The sequence below is a fragment of the Astatotilapia calliptera genome, chromosome 11 (genome assembly GCF_964374335.1).
Source record: "Astatotilapia calliptera chromosome 11, fAstCal68.1, whole genome shotgun sequence".
NCBI lineage: Eukaryota > Metazoa > Chordata > Actinopteri > Cichliformes > Cichlidae > Astatotilapia > Astatotilapia calliptera.
This window is the reverse complement of record NC_137432.1, coordinates 26,634,633-26,649,233: the sequence shown is the minus strand read 5'-3', so window position 1 is coordinate 26,649,233 and position 14,601 is coordinate 26,634,633. Positions and strand designations below refer to the sequence as shown.

At 40.4% G+C, this 14,601-nt stretch overlaps 2 protein-coding genes across 3 annotated transcripts in view; one reads left to right on the top strand and one right to left on the bottom strand.

Annotated features, from left to right (window-relative positions):
* The first annotated feature begins 1,773 nt into the window (after positions 1 to 1,773).
* On the top strand, positions 1,774 to 4,891 carry mrpl17 (mitochondrial ribosomal protein L17). 2 transcript variants are annotated; one of them, XM_026184915.2, is made up of 4 exons: positions 1,774 to 1,909; positions 2,013 to 2,204; positions 4,273 to 4,341; positions 4,448 to 4,891. In XM_026184915.2, exons 2-4 carry the CDS (start codon positions 2,031 to 2,033, stop codon positions 4,700 to 4,702), a joined length of 498 nt encoding a protein of 165 aa, XP_026040700.2. In that variant the 5' UTR covers positions 1,774 to 1,909; positions 2,013 to 2,030; the 3' UTR covers positions 4,703 to 4,891. The 2 variants fall into 2 exon arrangements, with proteins under 2 accessions (XP_026040700.2, XP_026040699.2); XM_026184914.2 differs by having other exon boundaries at positions 1,800 to 2,204.
* A 5,084-nt stretch (positions 4,892 to 9,975) lies between these two features.
* The window catches only part of tmem145 (transmembrane protein 145), a 39,526-nt gene continuing 34,900 nt past the window's right edge, over positions 9,976 to 14,601 (bottom strand). The window contains exons 12-15 of the mRNA XM_026184683.2: positions 13,224 to 13,396; positions 12,416 to 12,536; positions 11,874 to 12,062; positions 9,976 to 10,426 (exon numbers count right to left, since the gene is read on the bottom strand). Of these exons, the coding sequence (XP_026040468.1) occupies positions 10,187 to 10,426; positions 11,874 to 12,062; positions 12,416 to 12,536; positions 13,224 to 13,396 (723 nt within the window). The 3' untranslated portion in view covers positions 9,976 to 10,186. The remainder of the gene's footprint in view (positions 10,427 to 11,873; positions 12,063 to 12,415; positions 12,537 to 13,223; positions 13,397 to 14,601) is intronic.

Below are 14,601 nucleotides of genomic sequence, written 5' to 3'. Positions count from 1 at the left end.
AACCTTTTTGGGGTGGCATCTGAAAAAAGTTCAGCAATTTTGAAACAGGAATAAGTCGAAATTTTGAGACTGGGTCATAACCTTTTGAGTCGTGGGAGCATAGCTGGACTGGCCATCGGGCGTACCGGGCATTTGCCCGATGGGCCGCTGGCGATTTTTTGTTTTTATGGGCCGATGGATTTTTTTTTTTTTTTTTTTTTTTTTTTTAGGAAGGGTATATATAATGAAAGGTGTTGGATTGGCCAATTGGTCATGATCGACTCTGGGCTGGACCAATTACAGCCGAGGAGGCCGAATGCACCCGCCCCCTTGTTTAGCAATCACGTGATTTTCGCGCATTGCATGCCGGGAACTCGTGGCAAAACAATCCAAGTACCGCATCAAACGCAAGCATTTGCAGCACCGCAAAACGTTCATTCTCCGGTTCCAATACCTTCTTGTTTTTCTTTGCCGCACAAAAAAGGAATGTACAAAACGAAGGAGAACAATGCCGGTCCGTACAAAGACAGACTCGACGAAAAGACAAAGAAAAGATACGAGGAAAAATCAAACCAGTGAAAGGGTTAGACCCTTACGAGCACACAGAGGGACAAAATACCTTAGCGTGCTGCCCAACTTTCACCACGCTCATATTTGTAATTACACGGTTCTTGGAGTGAGTGCATACACTCATGAAGTTTAGTAACTTCAGGTCACTGCAACAAGCCCAGGAACAGTTTACTGATGGATGGGTGCAGGACCTTGAAATGCACCGTGTAGAACGAAAGACCATCGTACGAACAAAGGTAAGTTTACCAGTCTCACAAATCGTCTTCATAGATACACATTCGTTAACTGTTTATTAATAGGACCTTTGAGCTCAACGGTAATTAATTAGTAGTGGAAATAATTTCTGGTAGGCATTACAGAAATGTAGCAGTGACAATAATATTGTATGCTGTAATCGCACTGGACAATTAGTGATACAAAAAACCTGTTTTATCCTGTGAATAAACGTATATGTTTTTGTCAATGTACCATAATAACAGAAGCGAAACGCAATATCGTGTCAGGACAATTCACTATTTATGCACAATAAATAAAGGAGCATAGCGACAATTTCTGTTCAGCGCCAGACTTGCTTGTAACCTATATCACCAATTATGTTAAGAAAAATGACGTATTAACGACTAAAAACTCTGACCTTTGTGGGAATGCTTGGAGCAGACTAACCTGTGAACTGGAGTGTTCTGGGACGTTATATTTGGTATATCCAGACCATCCGTAGGCTCTTACTTCGGAAACATGGCTTAAAACATTTCTCTTCAACGACATAATCCGATTTAAAAAAAAACGATCGGCTTCCCGTGGCTGTCATGCGACCGGCTGTTGCAGTTAATAATACAACAGCTTCTTGCCATTTTTTGTGTTTCTTTTTATCGCTGTGTAACTGAGTTCAATTGAAAGCCTGCGTGCGCTAGTACCTCTTGCCACAAGTTCCCAGAATCCTTTGCAGTTTTACCCCTGAATGACGTCACATTTTCAATCTTTATCCTGGTGGGCCGGTCTCTAGTCAAAATGCCCGGGGCGATTTTTTGTCCCAGTCCAGCCTTGCGTGGGAGGCACGACAATGCCTAAAAGTTATCTAGATATGAATAGTTTCGTAACATTCATCAGTTTACACAGTTTACATGCACACACGCAACAACAGTATAACAATGCTTTTTAACCAAGCAAACAAAAACATATAGAGAAGGTGTTTTTTTAAAAAAGGACCCCAGTTGTAGGTGAGGCAGCGGCGGTGTTAAGCGGAACTATCTTCTCGCAATTTCGCAACCCAGTCGGACGTATTAGCCGACGTACCACCAATGTCAACTCTTGCACATATATCGTTGATATATGTGACCTCCGGAATATTTCTAACATTTAGGTAACCTGCTCTATTTTGTGTATAAACAGTGATTTAGGTAGATTATATTCTAAACGTTTCTTTGCTTTTTGAGTTTTATTTTGTCTGACGCGGGCTCTCGTAGGCGAAGCTATCCGACAAAATGCGCCTCACGTTGCAAATGTTGATCTCCCACGGCCGGATGGCCCGGAGGATGGGTTTGGGCCCGCGGTCCAGGATCGACATGCTGCGCAACATTTTGACAGGACTGGTCCGACACGAGAGGATAGAAACCACGCTGGCCCGAGCAGATGAAGTCCGCTTCTACGCCGAAAAGGTGACCATGTGAGGAACCAGTATGCTTAGAAACGGTGAAATCTAACAGTATCTGAGTAGTTCTAACTAGCCAAATTCAATATGAGTAATTATTAATAACATTATTGTTTAATCTGCGGGGATGCCTTTCTAATAAGGCCAGTACAGTTATTAGGTAGAAACACGTGGACTCGCATCTTAAGAGGATTGTTACACCCACAGCAGCTCACTAATGTTACTAACATAACAATTAATATAAACAACGTTTTAATCAATCAGTTCATATTGGCCAGTGCAACACTCGGGTCACTCTCCGGTCAGCTGAAACAGACACGTTCTTCCAACCAATCAATGAATTGAACGCTTGCTGGTTTTCACAGCTCATTGTTTCCACTGCAGATTGTGAAAATACACATTCATTCATTCATAAGCCTGCACCGTCTGACTGAGATCTGAGCCGTATAGGCTGTATATAGACAATATTAAAGGAGTTTTATAAGTAATTTATATATTAAATAAGTTACCTTTTTTGTAAGCAAAAAAGTAATTTCTGTACTATTGTACCTACTATCAAAACAGTACTTCTTGGCTGCTTAAAATATTTATAATACCACTGCTATGTTATGTTTTGACTGCAATTTCTGCAGCTTTCTTGGCCATTTTGCCAAAACTGATTGTAGCTTTTACCTTTCCACTTCTTTCTGGCTCCAAATGTCTTGATATGATTTGTGAGAATACCCCACCCACCCCCCAGAATAACAAAAAGAGTATAAAAAATACTTCCACAGCAAGAGCAGGTAGCGGATCACTGGTGCTGTGGAATATTGACTAACAGGTGTATCCACTCCCAAAGGGACACATATTAGTGTTTCTGCACACGCCTGCCCTACAGCAGCATGGGATGAGGTGTGCACATGCCTCTCAAAACATCTGTTCCCCACTATGGTTAGGGTTAGGCTTTCTCATGTCGCACCTTCCACTGGATTAGAGAGATGTCTCTAACTGCCTTTTATCTTATAGGGATCCTTTATTTGCGTTGAACACGAATAGTGTTTAGTGAGTCCTGGTGTGTAGTTTAAATTGGGTTTAGGTGTGTGTGAAGCACACTCAAGTTTCATCATATTGCGGTGGAGAACCCCTGTGTGGGAAATTTGTGCATATAGTATGTCACTGAGCAGTTTGCTGCTTAAAAGTTTTTCATTATTCAGTTGATAGGAACTGGTTATGCATATTAATATGTGTGCATGTCTGCACTGTGTAGACTCCTACTGAGTGTTATTAGAAGGAAGTTGAAATAGTTTTGCTCATCCCTGTTTAGAAGTTGTTTTTCATATAAAAATAACCCTTTATTGCATTAAAATTGTTCTAACTCTAAAACTTTGCCTTATTCAGTATGCAGACATCTGTGAATATGTAAATTGGTCTTCGCCACACGCCTTGGCTCCGCACTCACAAAATTGCTCGCTACGTAAAACTGAGTGTTTTAGAGGATCCTGACAAAATATACAGAGCCTGTACCACACTGAGAATTAGCAAGTTTCAGCTATTAAAGTGAATCAACAAAACATGTTAATACAAATATAACAATTAAATAGATTAACACTTGTAAGAAAGGTTTGTTTTTTCCCCTCTCTCAGGGCAACATTACAAGTTGTCAAGTCAAATTAATCATCACTTCTTTGCTCTGTTTTCACGTGGATCAGTGTAAGACACGGATGAGATGACGAAACTCACGCAACTGTAAATGACAGAAAAAGCAGCAGATTCTCACACTTAACTGAAACAAAACGAGGACATGCAGATAATATGAGCCCTGCCCTAATATTCGGTATATGTGTGAAATCCTGACTGCCTGAATTTGTGATTTTCATTTTAATTAGCATGCTGCAATAGTAGCTGTTTTTGTTTTGTTTTTTTAAATTTGTTTTATTTGTTCATGACTTGTCTTCTAGCATATTAAAAAAACATGGTTCAAACTTCTTAACAAGGTTTGAAAGCCTTATATTTTTTGAAAGAGGTCTTTAATTCATTTTCTTTGACATGCGTCTGACTTTCGATGTTTTCTTTTATCTTTTCTTTTTTCCCTCTAGCTGGTAGACTATGCCAAAAAGGGAGACACTGATGAGAAGGCGATGAAAATGGCCAGTTTTTGGCTGACGGTATGTGTCTGCAGCTCTTCTTCACTTTGTAAAGATAATAACCGTGTAGCTCTGAATATAAAACAGTTGATGTGAAGCTTATTTTAAGTATGCTTCTTCTCTTCAGGAGAAGGATCTGGTCCCAAAGCTCTTCAAGGTCCTGGCTCCACGGTTTGAGAACCACTCAAACAGCTACACACGGCTGGCACGCATCCCCAACAGACAGAACCTGGACAGAGCTAAGATGGCTGTTCTGGAGTACAAAGGCAACCCTTTCCCACCCCTTTATCCTGCAAAAAAGGAAAATGAACTGACTCTTATCAACCAGCTCCTCAAAGGCTACAGAGAGGACAGGGCACAACAGTTAGACACAAAGCCGTAGTTGCCACCATGGAGATGGATCAAAGATTGCTGAAGGGTGATGGTGGGGTACTGAAATGCTCCTGAAGAGCCACTTGCATATTCTGCAGACTGTGGCTTAAAGACGCTGATGCAGTTCTTTACCAAAAGAAGCCGCAGCTCTGTAAAGTATTTCTGATTGTGTATTAATAAATATTCTTTCTTAAGATAAGCAAGAAATGTTTGGTTTTCCTTTGATTGTTAATGAATCCAGATTCATGCTGTTGAGCATTCATAAATAGGTTCACAAATAAACTGCTTTTCCTGTGTGGTGATTGTGGTTATAATTTTAAAAGAGTCAAAGTAATGATCAAAATTGTGCTACTCTACAACTGCATATTCCATATCTCCTGTTTATAACAGAGCATGACTCTTATAAATTTGTTGTTTTCAAGCACAAGCAATGTTACTATTATTTTTGGACATGTCATCAATTTTCTGAAGGCGTTACAGGATGCATAGCGCTCCTTGTGACATATACACCAATCAACCACAACATTAAAACCTCCTGAATTACATTACACAGCTCTCCTCAAGCTGGCGAAATAGCTCTGACCTGCTGGGGCATGGGACCTCTGGGAGAGTTCTGTGGTGAATGGCAGTAGATGATTGTGAGTCCTGTGGGTTGCACAGTGGAGCCTCCGTGGAATGGGATTTGTAATGGCGCATTCCACGGATGTTCGATTGGACTGGGATCTGGGGAGTTTGGAGGCTGGGTCAACCCCTTGAACTCTTTGTCAAGTCCCCTGAGCTGTTGCACTTTTTGCGGTGTGCCAGAGCTCATTGTCCTGCTTGGTATGGGCACTGCAGCGTTAGGGTATGCTTGTCCTGCAGTACTGTTTAGGTGTGCGATGCATGTTAAAGTAACCCCATGAACAGCAGCAATCAGTTTACCAGTAGTACAGTGCACTGTAACCAGGTGAGTAATGTAATTTACATATGACTGGTTTTAACCCTGTAAAGCCTGAGCAATTAAATAATTGCCAGAAAATTCAGAGTGTTGACTGTTGAGTGTTAACAAAAAACAAATTAAAACTAGCAATTTACATATATGAGTTTTAATATATATACTTTTTGCTACATCTGTTATTTTTGCGCAGTTTGTTTTTCAGGATAAGGATTGCAGTGATGATGTAAAAGTCTCTAAACTTCAAATATAATACACGTGGCAGGGTTATATAGGGTTGCCTTCATGTGCAAATTGGTGTAATTCCAGTTTAAAGGAGGACTTCTGGACAGTACGTTGTCTCTAAGTTCTCTTCACTAATCGTTTTCCAGTCTTGTAGTTAATGTCAGTATAGACAAGGTTGAAGTAGTGATTCAGCCACCTGAGTCACGTCTATTGACATGCAACAGCACAGACAATGGTAGACACGTCATATATAAAATTAGTCGACAGCGGAACTAACACAAGGAATTATGGACATGTTCAAATTTCATTTATATAAAGCACAACTGTACAATCACTACCCATCTTGTTAGGTACACCTGTTCAGCGACTCACTGTTGCAAATATCTAATCAGATAATCTGTGGCAGAAGCTCAATTCATTCATGGCAGATGGGCTGGTCAGTATTTCAGAAACTGCTGATCTACTCTGATTTTCCTGGACCACCATGATCAGAACAACTCTGAATGCACAACATGTTGAACCTTGAAGCAGATGGACTATAGCAGCAGAAGTTCACACCAGGTGCACTGCTGTCAGAAACAGGAAGCCAAGGCTACAATTTGCACAGACTCACAAAAAAATGAGTAACAAAAGATTTCCTGGTCTTGATTTCTGTTGCAACATTTTGATGGGAACGTCAGAATTTGGCACAAACAGTGTAATTTACATGTCACAATCTGAGTATTGTTGCTCACCCTTTATGAGCACGATGTACCCGTCTGCTGGTGGATGCTTCCAGCAGGTTAGCATCACAGTGCATTTCCTCAAACTGGTTTCTTGAAAATAGAAATTAGTTCACTGCACTCAAATTGCCTGAACAGTCACCAGACCTCAATCCAACAGAGCATCTTTGGGTTCTTCAGGAACTCTGTGATATTATGTCAATAAGGACCAAATCTCTCAGGATTGTGTCAAGCACCTTGTTAGATCCATGTCACAATAAATTAATGGAGTTCTGAAGACAAAACAGGGTCCAAAATGATAACTAGTAAAATGTACCTAATAAAGTGGCAGCCAATCTCACATCTAAGACCTAAATTTACAAAATAATGGCCTACATCTTCCCTCCACCATCCTGTTATTAGTGCCTTTGCATATACACTACTTCATACTGACAAATCCCTAATACAATGTGTCACATGTCACTTTTTCTGGGAACAATAACAGCGGTGATTCATGTGCTCAAATTGTCAGTTTATTGCTTACTAGACTATAAAAGTGCACCTTTTGGTATACAGTGTTTATCATCTAGGGAGCAGTGAATGACTCAGTGTGGAAGCACATGTGTAACTAATAACATTAGCCATGGCTCCAGCAATAGCTGTGTATTTTTAAACTAAAGAAAAAAACAAATTCATCCATCCTCTTATCCAATTCAGGATCACAGCTGGGCTGGACAGGCTGCCAGTCTATTGCAGAGCTAACACATAGAGACAGATAACCACTCATTCTCGGTTTAGATTCACCGGTTACTCTAACATGCAAACTCCACAGAAAAAAGGCCCCAGCCTGGCTTTAAACCAGGCACCTTCTTGCTGGGAAGCAACATTGCTTTATATCACACTGCTCATTACCAAGCATTATATTTTTTCATTTTTTTCTCTGAAGACTGTTACATTAGTCATAATGAAAGCTTGTGTCTCTACCTGAAACTCAAACACTGGCATTTTGTTGTGGCTCTGTACTTCAGGGGTCACCAAACAGGATATTGGCAGTGACTGCGAAACAATTAGGCTAGCCTACATCAGATTGTGAGCAGGCTGGAGTCTGTCCCTGTGGTGTTTTACTTTAATGGACTTGTAATGAGAACAGATTCTAAATTTGATTTACAAATATTAGATTTACTCCTTTGGACACGTGCCCTTGTCCTAACTGGATCGTAACACAGGAGCCATATAACACAAAGCCAGGCAAAGCCTCTAATAAAACCAAAGATTTTTTTTATTATTTTGGCAAAAAGTGTATATGTACAGCTTCTTTAGAATTATTACTTGACACCATTAAAATGCATTTGACGGTGCTTTAATGATGTGCTCTTAACCAGATCACTCTGAGTAGCCTAAAAGCTGTGCTGTTTTCTGTCATGCATACACAATCTCTTTTCATTGCGCTCTGTCCCCAGTTCTTTGTGTCATTTCTGTAATTAAAAGTCATTATAAACAAGGTTGAAGCAGGGATACACAATTCAGTAGGTATATCGAGTCACCCAGTTTCTAATCTGTCAAGTCATGGCAACCATAACAATGGTCAACAGATGACGAAATGGCAGACATGCCAAATACAAATCAGAAACATAATCAGAAATAACAGCTAATACTCCAATTCAAGTATCATTCAGCTGCACAGACTAAGTTACACCTCTGATTACATTACAAGGTACACACCACAGTCCTAACGTTGCCTAAACTCCATTACAGAAAGATTGCCAGTGACACATCTGTGGATAATTAGCAGAGCCACAGATTTTATAAGCCAGAAATGAATGAAAGGTCGAGATAAAAAAAAAACACTGAATTTGTCAAGTGTACTCAGTCTCAATGACACCCTTACATAAATCTTACCAGCATGTGAGACTCAGTGTTGTGTTACACTGACTAAGCATGAAACGTTAACTTCAAACGTTTGGACAGTTGATGGCGTTTTTGGACTGTATTTACAGGTGTATGCATCTGGAATAGTACTCGATGTTGTAGGAATACAGGTTTCAAAGCAGTCTTATAAGGTGACATCATCACGAATAAACAGACTAAGACCAGGAACATTAAAGTGCTCCATGCAGGACAGACGAAATGTACACGGTATCTGTTTCACAGTTCATCTACAAGTTTTTTTTTGTTGTTTTTTCTTGTTATAGCTCAATATTAGGGGATACAAAACTAGTAATATTTGTTCAGCTTCTCACACTGGGTAAATTATTCAGGCGCGAGAACCCGACAAATATAATATTCGTGTTTCAGGATTGAGACAGAGGTGAGAATGAAGTTACTTGTATTCTATAAAAAAAGGCAGCCTCCAGCTTTTAAGTCATGGATGTGTCAGATATAAGCAAGCCAAAGAGAGGCAAAAAGAAAAATTGACAAAAGGTATACTAGAGTAATTCCAGTAACTTGAAAATCACCCCTGTCCTTGTGCTGTATTGCATCAGTACATTCACCAACGTCTACATACACAGAAATGACTTTTTTTTTTAAACAGGCATATTCTGTACTCTAGTGAAAATTCAACCAAAGAAAAAAAAACAAAAAAACAATATAACATTTGTTTTATATTGTGTCTCAAACAGCGCAAGACGCTTTTGACTGGAGTAACAACAGAGTTTATCCAGTCGAAATATACTGAAGCTTATTGTATGCATTTACAAAATGAAAGAGTTCAATACACACAATATGCAAATATTGTGTGGTCATGTTGAGTACATATAATCAGACAGGAAATACAATACAAACATGCGTGTTTTTACAAGCACTGTACCTAGGAGTGCCCACAGTAAACGTGACATTTACAGTTACACATCAGCATATCAATCCAGTATAGCCAGCTGCAATGAAGGCATATAAGAATATAAATAAACCGAACAGATTTCGTATAGAGTAAATGTATCTAAGCTTTATCAAACAGTGTCAAAAATTTAAAAAAAAATCCTTTTTTAGATTAACCCAGAACATGTAATGGCATGATGTTTCTCTATGGTCACAGCACCAACTACAATTTAATGATGTGGAAAAAACAAAAATAAATCTTTCCTTCTTTAAAAAAAAACAAAAAATTATGTAGATTGGTAGCACTCACCGGGTTTAGCTATTTACAAACTCTTTCAGGCACACCATCAATGCCTCATGAATTTTTGAATGAAAACTATTTCAAGAATTTTGTTCATTTCCGCTTTGTGCACAGCTATCATTTTTTGCTCTGGCTACATCCACTTTGTCATCTTTCTCCCTGTGTGCCTTTTACTGGTCAACATCAAATATTTATTGCTTCTTTATTCTTTAACAAGCTCTGCACTTGTGCCTCAGCCATTTCTCCTCACTCCTCCATTCTGATCGTTTCCATTCAAAGGTGAAAAGCGACCGTTTAGGGATTCACTTTTCTGATGATCTCTTCTTCGTCCTTCCAAACATTTTCATTTCTTTTTTTTTTCGGCTGACCTTTTCTGTCATAAGTGTAATACTTTGAATTCCACTATATTTCTTAAGTTATTGTCACTATTTCTATTTTTATTGTCATTCTGTCCTTGCTTTCATGCTCCCCCCCGCCCTACTGCCCAACTTCCTCTGTCCTGCCTTTCTCTCCATCTCATGCCTTTGTTCCAAATCCTGCTCCTCCTCCACTCTGCATGGTGAAATACTCTGTAAAGGACGGAAGCCGGGGTGGGAGTGGGGGTGATCGTGTGGCCGGGCGCGGGGGTATTGGAGGCGGAGGTGAGGGCAATATCGACGTTAAGTCTGCAGCAGTGGTGACGATCTTCTGTTCGCTATTTCTCTGCACATCTGGCCCTTTACGGGCCACTGTCTCCTCCACCGTCTTTACCGGTTCCTGGAAAAAAGAAGAAGAGAGTTTCACATTTGTCATGGTCTGATCCTCTACATAGGCTGTCTTGACCATAAATTAGGACTTTGCAGACACCAATCAGTAAACCAACTATGGCAGCAAATGCCCGAGATACTTTGAGGGAAATTAAACATATACAGGTTTACCTGACTGGAACAGTGGCCTTTAATGACTACCAATAACAGAATGATAACACCAGAAGACACAGAAATATCTTTAGTCTTTAGTCTGACCTAGTATTTCTTCTTGAAGAAGAAAGAACACCAGTGGAAAACAAAAAGGTATAAAATGTGTTTTGGAAAGCGTGTGTAACACCTTGTGCTCTCTGAATATCTACCAGGTCTCTAGGCCTCTGATGGAAGTGTAATTGTTCACAGTAACTACAGCTATTGGGCTCTGGCTCACAGGCCAGTGCAGCCCACGGTGATGAATGCCCCAGATCTACCCAACCATCTTCCTGCTTAGTGGGCCTGACAGGTGCCTGAGGGGGCAGAATACCTCCTCAGTTACTCCAGAAAGCATGAATCCTAATAGAGGTGTCTGTAGTACACAGGTATGGAGATAAAACTGGAAAGCACAGGAGAAATAGTGGTCCAGTGGATGAAATGCAAGTGGGACCACACTCAAAATGTGTCTTGACTGCAATGCCAGATTATCTAGTTGGTTTAGATTGCTGGTGCTGAAGGAAAGAAAAGTCTCCATGCTCTAATTGAAGCTGAAACTTTCAGATACCATCCATCACAAGAAACCAGTGAAGGGCTTGAGAAGAGTCCCTTACAACAGCCTGAGTGACGCGGCATCGATCAAATATCAACCAAAGACTGGAAACTTGGCTGGTTTCCACTAACAAATCAGGCCTGCCAGAGAAGTCCAACCTAGAGTTTGTTCATGGCACTCATCTATCAGGTCTCAACTTTCACAGTCAAGGGCTTCAAGAGGAGGAATTATTCTAAGAAAATTGCTACTCAACTTGAAACCTGAACACCACAACCTCGTAGGGGCAGAAAAACAAGTTTGTAGATATGTTGCACCACCTAAATGTCAGGGGCTTGATGTTTGTTTGTTTTTTTGGGAGGGGGGGGGGGGTGTAAATGCATCTGACTAAAAAATACTTCTGGTCAAATCAGGTCAAAGTTCCTATTTAATTATTATTTCACTGTGCTAAAGTGTTTTAATATCAGTCTGTGTTCACTGCACTCGCCTGTCACATTTAGGAAGCTATGAAAGTTTCTGGGAAGAAGTAATCCCTGTAAACATTTTCCCTTAGTTACTTTATTATTAAGCTAATGGAATTTTTTAGGGTGAGGCAATGAGGTAATTTCACTTTTCACAGAAATGTGCACATTTGAAAAGGATTAGGAAACAACTGATCCAGTTATATTCTATATAGTATAAATTCAAATATACATAAACACTTGCAGTTTACACTTACTGATTGGATGGAGAAAAGTTCGGTGAAGTTAGGTTGCGAGTCTCCCAGGAAGGAGCTATTTCCATAGGCATGATGAGGAAAACTCTCCGCCCCCTCACCGCCTTTCGGACTGGACAGCAGAATCCCGATTTGGGATGTCCGTACATGATATGGGAAGTTCTTATTGGCAGCTGAAGGCCGTGTGATAACCTAAAAGGCAAACAGATTAGAAAATGACACAGATGTGCATATAAAATAAACACACATATACATATAGACGCAGTTTAAAATCAGGGTATATAGTAGCCTTCACGCATCCAGATCCAAGCGAGAAGAGGAAAGTGCGAGGAATGTAGTGAGCAGGCATGCGAACGGAAATTTGCCTGAGCCGGGCTCATTACTAAATAATAACGTGTCGAAGGTGAGAAAAAGGAAGATAATGATGTGTGTAAAAGACAACCAGCATGAGGAAGTTAAGTAAGAAATAATGTATGACTGACAACGGAAAAAGTGACTTAAATAATATGAACTCGTCTGCATGCGAGTGGGCGATCGATACGAACAAGAAAGACGATGTGAGCGTAGAGATGGATCCCGAGCTGAATGCCGTTGACGATCTTCTCCCGAGCCCAACGAGGAATCCCAAAGTTGGCAATCAGAGCCATAACAGGGACAGCAAAAAACCTGAGGAGGAAAAGTGAACACATTTAGACATAAAGACCCCCAAAAAACTACAAGAATGTGGTCTGATGGTGGGAGAGATTAAAAGATTTAAAGCATATAGAGAGATAAAGATGGAAAGAGCAGAGATGTGGATAATGAGGCGGGGGATTGTGGTTGCAATGAGGGAGAAATACATAGATAATATTAGTCTTTGTAATCTACTCTTCATTTCAAGCCTCTGCTGTTATATATAAGTGGGTGACGGCTAGAGATACTAAGCAGTGTAATTTCAAGATTTTTTTTTCTCAGGATTGTGTAGAAGTATGTAGCTGATCCAGTACAAAGCACTGAATATCTGGCACACATATAAAGAAGCATAAATTATTCTAATAGAAGATATCTCACCAACTCAGAAAAACACACAGTATTGTTTAGCAATCATGCAGTCAGAAACAATGATACTCTGCAACCGTGTGAGGTAAAAGTGTTTGGCCGCACACTACTGCAGAGAAGATGTGTAAACACCTTTTTATTCCCAGATAGCTCAAACATGAGCTTTCTCATGCACTTTTTTCCCACAGAACAGCATAAATTATTCAAATCGAGAGTCCTCAAGCAGAGAAATGTGTATTTTTTTTATACTTGTGCAATCAAAACCCCAGTACCATCTCTGGTGCTATTAAGCGCAGAGAGCAGTGCAGGTCTCACCATAGTGTGTATGTGGTGAAGAAAGGGACGTAGAAGGGCTGCTTCTCGGGGTAGTGCTTCAGGGAGACCAGCACGGCATAGCAGAACCACACATACGCAACCAGCTGCAGGCCCATGAGTCCGTATCCTGCAGGGCTGTCGTAGGCGTACAGCACTTCACCTGGGTCAAAGAACTGGCAGGAGGAAATGATGCCAAAATTACCACGCACACATTAAAACAAGTACAAAATATTTTACACAAAAGGAGGGAAGAAGCTTTATACTGAAGCTGGTGCTTTAATTACTAAGATGGATAGCTCATGGTTCAGCAGATCCACTGTGATGACAGAGGCAAAGCTCTGCTTGTAGCATTCAGTGTGAGTCTTTGACACCGATACTTCACAACTAGGTCACTGGTATTTGTGTGCACGGCTTTGTATGTGTGTATTTGGGGCATGTGCTTGAATCTGCTGATACTAGATTGCATTTCACAGTCCAGTGACAGGATAGCATGGGCCATCCAGGGTTACTCATACTGCATAATGCATAGATCTGAGTAGTTTGTGTGGACCTGCTTGAAACCTCCCCAGCACACCAGAGAGTCACAAAGTATTTTAATTCTGTATTGCAATATCTAAAAGGGTACACAATTTTTGTATAAATTTAAGAATGAGAAAAGAAGATGCAAAGATGTAGATTTGAACCTGCAGGGACACGTGTGGTTGTGCTGTGCATGAATTTTGTGAACAGGTTTTCCACTACAGCTTGAAGTTGTCTGTCTATGATTTAAGGGTGAAAAGGAAATTCAGGCAGAACTTAACTATGACAAAATCCCACTTTTACGGCCACGAGTTTGCTCTTAAAGCACAAATAAAATTTGAAGTACAAACACTTTTGATACTTCCTCCTGAATCGCCAGTAGGAATGATTAGAAATAATTCAACATTGTTTTCACTCATTCAGACACTTGGAAAGAGTCACACTAAATGCTTTCACACATTCAGATATGGTAATAGACAGCTATAACACTTAGAACACAGCCCTGCTTTGATTTCAGAGGGCCTGGCAGATTCCTGACTGCAACCCAAGAAACAGTGTACAAGTTTTCCTTTCAGTTCCAATTGTAACCTAGTTAAGCTTATTTTTAGCAGGAGCTCCCTGGAGTTTTGAGCTCTTTAATAGCAGCGACCATATAAGAGGGCAGGCACCAGAGAAATTATACTGCCTCGGATCCACATATTGTATTGTGAGAGTTATCAGTGAGCTTCCACTACACTGTGCCAAATGTATCACCACCGTGCTGTCCTCAAACACTGTAATCCACCGTCCCTGCATTTACCATGTTTACATGTCACGTTGCTGCAGGCTTTACAGTATGCAGAGATGTATGCAACGAGTC